The 14,506-nt window shown below is 36.5% G+C and overlaps 1 protein-coding gene across 1 annotated transcript; it reads right to left on the reverse strand.

Annotated features, from left to right (window-relative positions):
* On the reverse strand, nucleotides 1–14,469 carry LOC111372188 (pentatricopeptide repeat-containing protein At2g03880, mitochondrial-like). Its single transcript, XM_022994398.1, has 11 exons — nucleotides 14,403–14,469; nucleotides 13,220–13,777; nucleotides 10,266–12,878; nucleotides 10,109–10,186; nucleotides 6,260–7,949; nucleotides 3,174–6,161; nucleotides 2,063–2,176; nucleotides 1,850–1,974; nucleotides 840–1,111; nucleotides 610–730; nucleotides 1–298 (listed from the first exon to the last, which is right to left on the reverse strand). The coding sequence occupies exons 2-3, from the start codon at nucleotides 13,640–13,642 to the stop codon at nucleotides 10,452–10,454; spliced, it is 2,850 nt and encodes a 949-aa protein (XP_022850166.1). The 5' UTR covers nucleotides 13,643–13,777; nucleotides 14,403–14,469; the 3' UTR covers nucleotides 1–298; nucleotides 610–730; nucleotides 840–1,111; nucleotides 1,850–1,974; nucleotides 2,063–2,176; nucleotides 3,174–6,161; nucleotides 6,260–7,949; nucleotides 10,109–10,186; nucleotides 10,266–10,451.
* Between the last annotated feature and the right edge of the window lie 37 nt (nucleotides 14,470–14,506).

Genomic DNA, 14,506 nt, shown 5'->3' on the forward strand with positions numbered 1-14,506 from the left:
CATTGTAATAGTTCAGATAAATGCTTTGATAGAAACCGAGCAAACCAATAAGAGGTAAACATGATTTTTCAGAAAAAGTTCAAATCGTAAACACAATAATTCCCCAAAAGATTATTTGGGGAGATTATTAATGAAGAAAATCTACAAGTAACAAAAAATGCAATACAGTGTTCAAAATAATTTATTTCATCGACGTCCAAGAGGGGCAGCAGAAGCTTTATTGAATTAGCCCTCGAGTGCTGATGCTCCAGAAATAATCTCTATCAATTCTGTAGTGATAGATGCTTGACAGGTTCTTCTATAAAAAATAAAAAATAAAAATAAAAATACAGAACAGAAGGCAAAGATCCCAGTTAGAATAATGAATAAGAGGGCTATTAGCAGAGGGGAGTCATTCATAAAATTCGCCATGATACAAAAACGTTAATCATATTTCTATACTATCCAGGTGCATGTTCGAAAATATTGGTAAAGCATGTTTAGCAGGGATTTTCGGGAATATTGGACGGTAAGGCAGTACAAAGAAAAAAAGATGCTAAAATCTTGTTCATATGCCGTCCCATATTGTGCATCAGTCATGCATCATGATAGAGTCGGTTCAGACCAAACCTGTTATAGGTGAGTGTGAGGCGATCAAGCATGTCTCTAGTATTTCTGCTGAGTTGTCCACTGCAGATATTCTAGCTCACTGTTCACTGCAAGCATTTTCTAGGACTGCATTGAACATGACCTGAAGAAAACATTAAAAGCATTTCATATTAGACAGAAAATTAAAGTGTGGGTTATATCCTTGGCCTGGTTTTTTCCAATCAAAATATGGTAATGAAGGTAGACCATACTCAGGAAAACTGGAACTCTGTTAGGTTCTGAAGTACTTCTGACTTTGTTTCGCCACCCTCAATTTCATAATTATCCAACTCCTCAAGTTTTCCCCCTGATTCAGCTTCTCTCTCCACAACATATATTAGCATGAAATAGAATTAATATCCTAATAGAGAGCACTCATATAAAGATTCAAGTCGCTAAATTCACGCCATTGATGACCTCTGGAGATGATACAGTCGCAGCAGTTGGCATAAATGACAAAACTGAATGGAACAAGCACAGACACCTGCAGTGCCAAAAACAGAACTTGAAGAGTTGAAAGAGAAATATATGTTCCAGCAACAGGATTCACGGGGTTTCTAATTTCTTATTTCTGACAATTCCAGTAAGAATTAAAGATACAATTACGTTTAAAATTGTATTAAATGTTTTTCCACGTGTCTTTAGTCCATCAAACAATTTAAGGCAAAAGTTGAAGCAGCTGCAAAGGCAGCTCACAGATAGGAAAACATTGCATACAGGACTGTCAAATTAGAGAATAAATCAAGTTTCCAGTAATAGATTGCCACCATTAAGCCTGTCCCAATCAGGTCAGGTGCAAGCAGGTGTCCACCAAGCCCCTGTTTGATAGGCTTTTTTTCAAAACTCTTTCTATGTACTCATTTTCAACCACACATTCACACAATAAGATATTCTGCATGTAAACTCAAAACTTTTCCCTACTTTTTTATCAAATATTCTCCAAAAATTCACTATTCAAAACATTGTTATTCCCAAATAATGGCCATCAAACAGAGCTAAATTTATAGATGAAGTGCAAAATGTCATCATGGCGGGTCCTTATCTAGCCAAACAAAGCTCGACCATACTCAGCTCATTTTTACACCAACGTTTAAGTCTTGACTACAAAGAACACGGACAAAAACTTGGGATTCTTTATGAAAATCGAAGGAGAATGTTTTCTTTGATATTTGCAAGAATGATTTCTTTGATATTTTCTTGAAAATGTGTTCAAAAGACAAACCTGATGTAGTTCAGGGGATTCTTCTGCAACTCAGTTATACAAAACTCGATGTCTTTCTTGGAATCCCTCACAAGTTGGGCCTTGGCATTCTCTTTCAAAACGACGTATACTATCCTTTTCAGGACCTATCAAGTACCAGAATGAAAAATAATGAACAAAACTTCGCCAATGGAAAAAAATGAAGTCCACTGCATCAACAAATTTATAATATACCAGAGTTTAATTTATGAAGAGCCCTGTTTATCTTGGCAGACGTAGAATTAATCCCACCACAAAGACCTTTATCAGAAGAAATTGTAACAATAAAATTCTTCTTAACATCAACCCCTAAAACATCAAAACATGAGGAAAGGTAAGTACCGGAAAAGTCATTGCTATCACTGGAACTGGAATCATGCAGTAAGTTCAATGAATAAAGAGTGTGGCGTTTATAAAAATCATAGCCGAGAAAAGAATATCCAGCATTCTCTTAAGAAGCTAGATGTGTGAAAGATACACCCGAGAGAAATTGTAGAAATATGTCAGCAGTATTAATGGATTATAGATGGCAACATCAATTTATAGTAAAGGGATCCCTTATTCTGGAGTGGTAACATGACATGCCTCTACAAACAATACAAATAAGCACAAATTGCACCAGAAGCCGAGCTGGGTGGTGATGGAGGCTCAGAGAGAGACAGACAGCGTGGTGTAGAACTTGTATTTTTAGTTTAGTTATGCTGTCTCCTCATGGAAGCGGGAATATACTTGAAACCCTCATCAAGGTTGAGATCTTTGAGACAAATGTCTAACGCTATGTAAGGATGTGTGCAACCTTTCCTACTTGTAAAATACTCTGATTGCTATCCCTAATTAAGTATTGGTCCATATGTAGTCTTGCCTGACTTTTTCATCAATGTCAGAAGTTTGTAAATTGTTTTCATAGTAGATCTCGGAAACATTATAGTCAGTCACTGTCTCTCATAATTCCCCAGTACATCTTGTGATCTCATTAGGTTGATATCTCCATAGTTTGTACAATCTTGAATACATCCACCACCTCACAAAGAGGACTACGGCATTTTTCTTCCATACCTCTACTTTTTCACATTATATTGCTGTGCAGCAAGAGGGCAGCACCAAAACAATTTACTAAAATGCACCACATGTAAAAATATGTTTACAGTGAGTGGGACCAACTCATGTAGAAGGATTTTGCATACAAAGTTTAAGGGCAGAGACCAAAAAAAGAACAGAAACATCTAAAAGCATGTGTAAGTAAGGACATAAATTAATAAGAACTCTAGGATTGATATGTAAATAAAAATATTTTAATGAAACTTACTTGGGGTATCGCCAAGAAGAGCAGTGAACGGCTGCCATAGGCCACATGAATTTTCAGCTCTAGTCTGAATTGCACGAAGCTTTGACACGGCAACCATCTTCATTGCCTTTGTAATTTTCTGAATATTCCTAACACTTTTCACTCGGTTAAAGACTGCATATTAAAGTTGATCATCAAAAAAATTAACGATGAAAAGTTCAGGTTGATCATAAAAAAAAAGTTTTGCTAATATTAAGGAAGCTTCAACAATATAGCACATAGAAATTCAATAACGATTCTTACCAACTTAAGTGGAAATAGATCGAACTCCAATAAAAGCCTGATGCCTGTTGGCACATGCTACTTTATTTACAGACAAATAAATAAAAATACAAATGATAAAGGAGAATAAAAGCCTGATCCCTGTTGGCACATGCTACTTTATTTACAGACAAATAAATAAAAATACAAATGATAAAGGAGAATAAAAGTTATAAATGATTCTTCAGAAGCAGAGAAGGTACTTGAGACAAAAATAAAATGTAGCTACAAGAACATAAAAAAAGAATTTCACTAACTCAGAATGTTCAATTATACTACTACACAAATGTGTCCATTTAGCATTCCAAATGGCACTTTATATATAGGACTTAGCACTTTCAAAGATCTTGAATTAGAAAGCTAACAAGTAGTATATTTTGAGCCTACCACTTTGATGATCACAAATTAGTCAGATCCATAAGGTGTATTGAACGATTGAAACATAAATACGTTCTGAAGCATTCAACTTTCCCTATGCAACTAATTAATCAATAATAAAAGTACATTCGTGAGAGATAAAAGTTCAATAGCAAAAGATAACCTTAATGCAGCTTAGGTTTCCCAAGCGAAATATGCTAACAGTATATTGTTCGTGTGAAGAGAAATTTGTTAACCATTCTGCACGCAAATGTCGAAAAGAAATAAAGGTTACACTTTCTTTTGTGCACAACAACCCATTTTACCACAGCCTTATCTGAGGTCATCTGATTTTTCATGAGATATCAAAGACCAACAATAACATACAGCATCTCCAATGGTTAATCATCTTTTCAATGCTAAAATAGTGAACATATAACAATATTTACCATTAAATCTTCAGTCATGATTGCATGGAGATATAATTAGGAAAACAAAAGTAATATAATATAGATCAGTATTTTCTTTTCTACCCAGTTGCATGTATCATCGAAATAGGAGATTAGCTTTGAGATAATTTACTAATAACTAGTGAGGAAAACGTGCAACAGGTGAATGTTAAATATAAGTGTATGGTGGTCATTGAACAGACATGCATTCTTAAAGAAGCAGCCAATCTAACAGCTGCCACTTTCTTCCAAACTTGCTATAGAAATATTAGGAATACAATTAAATAGGCAGAGTTTTAATGTTGGGATTATATAAAAAGGGCTTCTCAAATACGAATTCTCCATCAAGATTTTCTGAGCCAATTTTAGAACCTTCAATTTGTTTAAACATTCCACACCTGCTTATTCATTTCTAGATCACATACCCCTCCATCAAGTCAATTTGTTAGGTAAAATATAAATGATAGGATATGAATTGTCTCTGCAGACTCCTTTCTTATGATTCATTGCCAAAAAACAGTAACAAATTCCCTTTCAGAAGAACTGATTGTGATATTCTTCTAACTGTAAAATATAATTATTCATAATACGCTAAGCCTAAATCTCAATTGATCACCTTCCTTTTTCACTCTTTTTAATTCCATTACTAAACACAAAATAATCGAATTCAACAAATTGATTACTGCCTCAAAAGCTATCATCCTAGGTCTACAAAACAACGTAATTACCTTCTCTTTTGTTAGGTGGTCATTCTATTCTTCTAAACTCTTCTTCAAATGCAATCCCAATATTCTTGCCTAAAATTAACATGGATGATGTAATACATATAAATATAAACCTTATAAGAAAAGGAAACAAAATCACCTATATGATACATCATGAACAAGCGGAAACAAATGATGATGATATGATTGACATCTAATATGAGTCTATTTATATACAAATCTATGTAACATAGTTAAGATTAGACATGATTACCTACTATGATGACTATGGTATTTCACACGGAGATCGTAGAATGTGATTTTAAGGGTACATGGTCCAAGCTCTGGAATCATTATCTTGTAGTATTCTTTCTTATGGATGATGTTGATTTTCGTACTCCAAATGCACTATGTATCTAATTATTAACTACAAATATGTCAAAAATTATTTCATATCTAACATAGAATAAGGCAAAAGAAAATAAAATTTAATACCTAAAATATGCGAACAAAGAATAGATAAATAGAAATTACATCAACACATTCAAGCAGAAGGTCGAACCTAATAAGAAGAAACCCAACCAACGACCTAGATCCAGTAGGATTGAAATAAACCGAACAATCTAAGAAAGTGAAAAGGAATTAAATATACCAAGCAAACATTAAAATCAATTGTAAGAAAAAAGAGTTCAAAAGATTCAAAACACCATCTGCTTCTTTCTCTATCATCTGTCACCACCCCAAAGTCAACCCAGTTATCAAAATGTCCATTTCCCGGTAAACAAATTCTAGACTGTCAAATGCATCCAAAATGAACAATGAAATGCAAATTAGAGTCAAAGAAGTTCGATGGAAGAAAAGAAATAAAAACAATACAATAACAATTTTAAGAATTATTTTAGAACATTGTCACCATAGTTTTCACCGGAACTATCTCCTCCTTAAATTTCCCAGATGCAGTTGCGGAAGCAGCCCTTCTATGTGATTCGACCCGAGAAGATAGTTAAGAAGTCATTAAGGACATAGATAATTTGAAGCAGCCATCAATTTGGCAGATCTATTCAACTAACGGCAGCCTGATCTTTCTCCTGCCTTGTGACACCAAAACGGTGGGCAACATTTTCTGAAGTAACACCCATTGGAAGAAGACAATTCCGTGCTTGTTCCATTGATTTTACCTGGAGTATATAAGACGTCAAACATGAAAAATATGACTATGGAACTCCACTAAATAAAATTTGTGTAAGTTATATTGTATGAAAGCAATGAAATATACTTTTGGATTGACATCTCCTTCCCAAGTCATAGGATTGGCAGTCATAGATTCAAGCTCAGCACCAAAAGATTAAAATACAAGAAATTATTCAAAATAATCAAAATCTAATTTTATTTTTACTCCTAAAGTTGTGCTTATTGTTGCATGTTCTTAATGCCAGTTCCATCACTCATATTATGCAATAATTTCTTGCTAGGACATTGTCTTCCTTCTTCTATCACATTTCTTAGCTGCCAGCTTGTAGGTTTCATTAACAAATGACTGTACTCCTTCCTTCCCATCTGATTTTGAAAGATTAAATTGTTCAGGTTCATGCTGCTTTCTATAACTACGGAGCTTTACTCGCTGATCTGGTAATTTAGTAGAGTTCTTGGGTGTCTCTGTTGATCCTGAACACGCTCCAGATTTGAAAGCTTTAACTGTGGCAAATGCTGATCCTCTGACTTGGAAAAGCCAACACTTCCATATAACGCATAGTTGCTGCTTCTTTAGGTTCAGGCAGCCTACGGTTACGCAATGATTGACAAAACCCTTTGGAACTCACAAGTTCTAGCCCTGTAGGCCCAACTGATCTATTCTTTAGTGGTCCAAATATCAAAGGCTTCTGAGTAATTGAATGCTCCATATTAGTCAGTTCCAATTTCACACCTTCAGCAGAATCAAGCTTTTCTGAGCTACTGTCTAACAAGTGCAATTTTTTTTGTTACAAAGGGGCATTCTTGCGCACCAAAATCACTCACAGAGTAGATCCCTAATGGCAATAGTTCTCAACTTGACTCTTAAGTCAGGAGGCCTCTGACTTGAAAGTTCAGAGCCGTTATCTTTGGTTTTGTCCGCTTCTTGCAGCTGTATTTTGTCGCCTCTAAATATTTGTTTTCATCCAATTCCATCCTGCTGGTAGGCACTACTCTTATTGACTCAAAGTCAGGAGGCCTCTGACTTGAAAGCTCAGGGCAGTTATCTTCAGCTTTGTCCCCTTTTTGCTGCTGCTGTTTTGCTCCCTCCAAATACTTGTTTTCATCAAATTCCATCCTACTGTGAAGCTCAATTCTTATTGACTCCAAACCCAGAGGCTTCTGACTTGAAAGTTCAAGACAGATATTTTTACCTTTGTCCCCTTCTTGCTGCTGTGGTTTCACCTTCTCCAAATACCTGTATTCATAGAATTCCATGTTACTGGGAGGTTCATTGGACAAAAGGCTAGGATCAAAATCATCATTACTTTCTCTAATGGTATATGATAGCAACCTCTCTTCCTTATCCTCTTCTTTTTGCTCCTCTTTCCCATACATTGCATTTTCACTCAAATGATTTTCTAGGCCTCCAGATTCCTTGTGGTCTTCAGTTACTTCATTTTGATCTCCTTTTTGCCGATTATTTTTGCTTAGACTCACGTCTCTTACGCAGCTTTATCGTTCCCTCTTCCAATCCCAGTTCAGTTTCCATTTCTTCCTTCTTTTCTTCCTCTTATGTCTTATGCTTGATATCAGATTTGGAATTGCACCGGCAAGCATATATCTCTGGCCACGAGTCACAACTTCCCCAGATTCACAAAGTTTTTCAAGATGATGTTTCAGTAATGTTAAGTGCACCCATGGCAAATTCTTATATTCCTTTTCAATAATCTTCGATATGGAATCCTCGCTAGAACCCCATTTCTCATTCAATTCCTGAAGCGCCGTTCTATCATCTGAAAATAGGAGACACTATAGTTAAAACCAAAAATTAACAAACCACACCTACATCTGGGATTACCCATTTGGAAAATAATCATACATGTCAGCTATATATAGAGCCAGTTCAGTGTCAGTTGGGTTCCACAAAACCTGCAATTAACTCTTAAGACGACAGTTAATGCACATTTGAAATAAATGCCACACAATACATTGAAATTTGTGAAATAAGGTATCTATTCTTCTAAAACAGAGAGCTCAAAAACTCAAGCAAATTTATCAAAGAGAAAATTCCAAGACTGCTATACATATTCTTTTGATATCTGCCAGAGACTACTTCCAATTCAAATACAGGTAAAAATTTCTGCAACATATAACAAAAAAATCGAAAATGGCGAGTCACTACAACTCTTCGACTTCTAACTCTGGCTTTCTTTCTTTCTTTCTTTAGTAAAATACCTTTTCAATCGTAAAAGGTAAAATAGAACAGAACTGGAAGAAACGTTAAAAAAATCACGTGCCAAAGGTCTATGCTTCCACACAAGGTATATAGCAAAAGGCAAAAAATACAAGGTAACTTCAGTATTCATACTTTCAGCTAGAATGAGACAATTCAAGAAGATTAATCCGACCTAAGTTCAACCCATTTAATTTTGGGATGAAACATGTCAGGCAGGTTAATCCAACCTAAAATTCAACCCACCCATAACCAACCTAATTCCAACCTGCCCAGATCTAACCCAAGCCAACCAGTTGCCACCTCATGATTCAAGCTTGATGTCAGACACAAGCAAACGAAGGCACCCAATCTACATTAAAATGATTGAGAAACAAAGATACCAGAAATATTGTACAACTGCAACCAGAACAAGATCCCAAATTGAATTTTATTTATTTCTCTCTCCAATTTAATAGTCAAATTAAAATCTTTCAACCAAATCCATACATTTTTCAGGAAAGAAATCATCAAGATAGAATTTTAAGGTTATTGACAACAAATTATAATATATCAATACCCAAACAAAAAATAAAACCTCCTGGGAGTAACAGACATATGGCTAAAGAGAGAGCCACCCACAAATCCTAATAACAAGATTTTAATCATGCATTGAAACATTGACCAATGTTACCCACATTATATTAAAGCAAACATAACATAAAAAATAAATCAAATCACGTGCATGCACATTTAAATGGGTGAAAAGACAACTACCATAAAACTTCCACAGCTTTTAATAGAACAAGATCCCCGGTTGATTTTCAGTGACTTTTATTCATTTGTCAAATTAAAATTTTTGGACCAAAAACCATATATTTTTCAGTCACAAAATCACCGAGATAGAATATTGAGGTTCTGGACCAAAAGTTATAATACATCAACATTCAAACTGTAAAATTCTACCAAGAAAGTTGGCCTTCAGACTCTTGAAACTCTGGCATCCCATTAAAAACAGAAATACGTGGATCAACAAATGGACATGGATGTGTACACACCAGTATCCTAATATTATATGTACAGAACACTAATTTTACAAGAAAATAAATTAATTACCATTTTTGCTGAATACCCACAAAATCCAACTCACAATTTCAAACATGCAAGACCAGACATACATGAAATATAAACAGATACTACTATATCTGCTGGGGGAAAAAAATGAGTTGTGAAATGGATTCTATTATTAGCACAATTAATTAACAGAAAAATGACAAATTTATTCAACAACAAAATATTAAAGAAAAATAAGTTTCATAAAGCAAGCCTTTAGAGAGCGCGTCAAAGACGCTGCCCTAAAGTAGTGTCTCTTTGTGCGGGTACTAAGGGCTAAATACAGCTCCAAGACAAAACCTTATGCCCATAATGGTTTCTCCATCTATGTGCACCAACGCTGGGAGAATATTGGAAAAGCCGTATTCTTTTTGCCCAAAAACACAATACATAATAAAGGCAGACATTTGTCTCATAAACTTGTGCATGTGAAGTAAAATACCAAGAGCACTAAATTCAATCCAATTCAACTATTCAAATGTCTCATTCCCTGGTAAACAAATTCTACTGTCAAATGCATCCAAAACGAACAATGAAATGTAAATTAGAGCCAAAGATGTTCGAAGGAAGAAAAGAAATAAAAACAATACAAGAACAGTTTTAAGAATTATTTTAGAAAGCTGTCACCTTAGTTTTCACCGGAACTATCTCCTCCTTAAATTTCCCAGATGCAGTTTCAAAAGCAGCTTTTCTACGTGATTCAACCTGAGAAAATAGTTAAGAAGTCATTAAGGACATAGGTAATTTGAAGCAACCATCAATTTGACAGATCTATTCAACTTACGGCAGCCTGATCTTGCTCCTGCCTTGTGACGCCAAAATGGTGGGCAACATTTTCTGAAGTAATGCCCATTGGAAGAAGACAATTCCGTGCTTGTTCCATTGATTTTGATAGCTTGGGCTCAAAACTTGACTATCTTGGATTGTTGCACACTTGCACATATACCACTCAAATGCCTAAATAACAGAATCACCAATAATCGTTACATGAACAGGTGCCACTCTGAAAGTGGTGGAAGTGTCTGGTGTCACGAACAACAATTTCTCGATTTGTTATGCCTGAGACGAGCTTCATAAATTCATGGCAGTCTCCACAAATACGAAGATTCTTGAAGATTCTGATTTTTTCACTTTGAATCTTGCTTATAAGTGCAAAACCCAAAGCTATTCTTTCACTATGGTGTAACAGGTTTTCGCTTTTTTCCTTGTCTGGTACATTCTGAAGTGCATACTTCGTGTTTGGCACATAGCCTTTTTCAGTAAGTTTGTGTCTCAACTCCTCCAACTTTTGATGGATATCCCATAGCCTTGGATGCGACACATCCTGAGACAAGAAGACATGTGTGTGCGCATCAACCTCAACCCAGCTACACCCAGGTTCCTTTTTAATACCCTTATTGGACATGGAAGTCCTGACCTTAGCAACAGCATCCCACCTCCCTTTGGTAGCATACAAGTTAGATAATAGTATATAGTTTGAATCTGTTTGAGGTTCAATTTCAAAAAGTTTTTCTGCCGCTCTTTCACCTAATTCCACATTGCCATGAACTCTGCATGCCCCTAGAACATTTTCCCAGATCAAGGCATTTGGAGTTAGTTTCATATCCTTAATGAAGCTTTCGACCTCATCAAATTTACCCGCTCGACCAAGTATATCAACCATGCAAGCATAATGCTCAATAGACGGAGTAATTCCATACAATTCACTCATCGAGTTAAAGTACTTTCTTCCATCCTCAATCAATCCCATGTGGCTGCACGCAGATAGGATTCCTATGAATGTGATTTCATCAGGAAGCAATTCTCCTTCAATCATTGTCCTAAATGCTTGAAGAGCCTTTTCACCCTGCCCGTGATGAGAATATTCACATATAATTGTGTTCCATAACACAGTATCGCCTGATTCCATGTCATAAAATAATATCTCTGCATCCTCAATGCACCCACATTTTCCATACATATCGATCAATGCACTGGCTACAAATAAGTCAAAAGACTGCCCACCCTTAATGACCAAAGAATGCAGCTGCCGGCCATTCTCAAGGCTTGCTATTCCGGAGCAAGCCCTCAAACAGCTAGCTAGGGTGAACTCATTGGGCTCAACACCTTCCCTCCGCATCTGATTGAAGCAGCAAGCAGCTTTCTCTCCCTGATCAGCTTGTGAATAACTTGAAATGAGAACGGTCCAAGCAAAGATGTCTTTCTCATCCAATCTGCCAAAAACCACTTCTACATCTTCCAAGGCCCCGCATTTGGCATACATGTCAATCAAAGCAGTGCCTATGTAACCATCATACTCAAAGTTTTCTTTAATTACGTGTGCATGCACTTGCTTCCTGAATTTGACATTTAAGAGGCTGGAACAAGACCTCAAAATGCTGATAAATGTGTACATGTTGGGCCTAAAACCTTCAGCAAGCATGTGCTTGAAAAGCTTGGGCCCTTGATTAGAGATTTCATCATCATGAAATCCTGATAAAAGGGCATTCCATGAAACAACATCCCAGTGAGTCATTGCATTAAAAACATGATGTCCCTCATAAATTGCTTGAAATTTCATGTACTGGTTAGGCCTCACACCAGAATTCCTCATCAAGTGAAATAGCTCCACTGCTTCTTTTCTCTGACCTTGCTGATCGAGGATACTAATAACAGTACTCCATGCTACAATATCAGGATTGGCCATCCTCTTAAACACACTGAGTGCATCATTTGCCTGCCCACATTTTGAGTACATATTAACAAGGCTACAACATATAAAATCATCATGTTCACCTCTTGTCTTAATGGCCATTGAGTGGACAGCCTGACCAGCTCCATGATCACCTGACATAGCCAAACCTTTTAAAACAATAGACAATGTATAGTTACTAAACCTCGTCTCTGATTCCGTCATTCCGCAAAACAGTCTCAAAACTGCCTCTCCATCACCCGCTTGGGCATAACCATTAAGCAAAGAATTCCACAACACAGCATTTTGTTCTGGAATCATAACGAAAACATTTTCTGCATATTCCATCTCTCCACACTTAGCATAAAGATCAACTAAAGTGGAACCAACGTACACATCTGAAAGTGCACCAATTTTAATCACATCTGCATGCAATTGTTTGCCAGACTCCAAATCTAAACAAATTGAACAACCTTTCAATACTGTTGCCAAAGTGAACTCATTAGGCCTCACATTCTCCCTCCTCATCTCACAAAACAATTCAAAACTTTCAATCCCATGCCCCAAAGCTACAAATCCCGATATCAAAGCAGTCCATGACACCACATCCTTTATAGGCATTTGATCAAGCACGTGACGTGAAGAATCCAAAGCTCTGCACTTTGCATAAAAATTAATCAAAGAAACCCATAAGTGTGAATCGGGCTCTGTCCCATTCCTAATTATCTGCCCATGAATCGCTCTACCCTCACTCAAACACAAGTCTCTGCATGCAATTGTTTGCCAGACTCCAAATCTAAACAAATTGAACAACCTTTCAATACTGTTGCCAAAGTGAACTCATTAGGCCTCACATTCTCCCTCCTCATCTCACAAAACAATTCAAAACTTTCAATCCCATGCCCCAAAGCTACAAATCCCGATATCAAAGCAGTCCATGACACCACATCCTTTATAGGCATTTGATCAAGCACGTGACGTGAAGAATCCAAAGCTCTGCACTTTGCATAAAAATTAATCAAAGAAACCCATAAGTGTGAATCGGGCTCTGTCCCATTCCTAATTATCTGCCCATGAATCGCTCTACCCTCACTCAAACACAAGTCTGCCGCACAATTTCGCAGCATTTCTGAATACCACTTAAGCTTCCATTTCCCATTCACCTTTTCAAGACCGGCCCTCGGGCTTGTATTCTTCCATTCTCGATCAATTAAAACCTCTGACTTAATAGCATACAAATTTCTGGGTGGCAACCTTTCTAACCGAAAATTCGGGCTTTTCACGCTAATAAAATCTCCACCAGCTCGTTCACATGTTTTCAATACAGCAGCACAATGTGACGACTGGAATCGGAGAGAATAAAGTACAGGTTTCTTGCCTGAGAATAGCGTTGAACGGTTAATGGGTACCGTATAAAATGTTGACAACACACCACAAAGCATTAAAGGAGGTGGGCTGCGCATTTGTGAAGATGCAAAATTGCATCCCATAAGTAGAAATCAGAGCTTCGCTGCAGAAAAGGATGCAAAGATTGAGTCTGCAAACTTTGCCACGCAAGAGCCTTCGAGAGAATTTGTCTGGAGTGGTGACAAGGAAGCTGCTGTGAAAGAGCAAGGTTTAGATGGCTGCGGAATAATAAAGAGCAAGTTCAGTTCATGACAATTGCATAGACCTCCCTGTATTTTCAAAAATTTTTAAAATCTCATAAGGTAAATATTTATTTTTCATTGTACACCTTAAATAAAAAAATCCGAGCAAAAACACAGAAACTCAGGGAGGAGAAAATTGCAGGAATGGAATGTTATACATTATGCTGCGTATGTTGTGCCGTGATCTCAGACCATAACAAAGCACTGAAATAAACCACATTACAACAGAGTAAGCAAATGCCAGAGTGTTTTCTCATCTAAAGGCAGGGGTCTGTACAACTGATATTCTCTTTTTTCTTGAATTAAAATTTTATAACTTATTAACTCACCTAACACTTCACTTCGGTTTACGAAGCAATGAAACTGGCAACGACTGATGGCCGTATTTCTATATCTTATTTTGGTGATTTATAATTCATCCATTATACTGAACGGAATTTCAATTAATCGAGTCTATAAGAATTATCAGTTAGATAACACAAAGGAATGATAAAATCAAAACATATACCAAAAAATAAGATTCTTGTAAGCATACTAGCACATACAAACGTATACATATAGAAAGTGAAAATTTATGAGCGAGAGAGGCATTGTATCGTACTCAGCAGAGGAGATTGAGGAACGGAGGGCGTTAATAGGCTGTGGGGGAGATGAGAGGGGTTTGGGGTAAAAGCACTAGTCAAAATACCAAATTTTCACATTGAC

Source organism: Olea europaea, chromosome 23 (genome assembly GCF_002742605.1).
Source record: "Olea europaea var. sylvestris chromosome 23, O_europaea_v1, whole genome shotgun sequence".
In the NCBI taxonomy this organism is placed as follows: domain Eukaryota; kingdom Viridiplantae; phylum Streptophyta; class Magnoliopsida; order Lamiales; family Oleaceae; genus Olea; species Olea europaea.

What these genes read in the sequence shown, in the direction of transcription:
- LOC111372188 (XM_022994398.1), bottom strand. Translation starts at nt 13,642, where the DNA reads ATGGGATGCAATTTTGCATCTTCACAAATGCGCAGCCCACCTCCTTTA. An exon ending in GTAGAGCGATTCATGGGCAG is followed by an intron (nt 12,879 to 13,219) that starts ATAATTAGGAAT and finishes ATTCATGGGCAG; the next exon opens with ATAATTAGGAATGGGACAGA.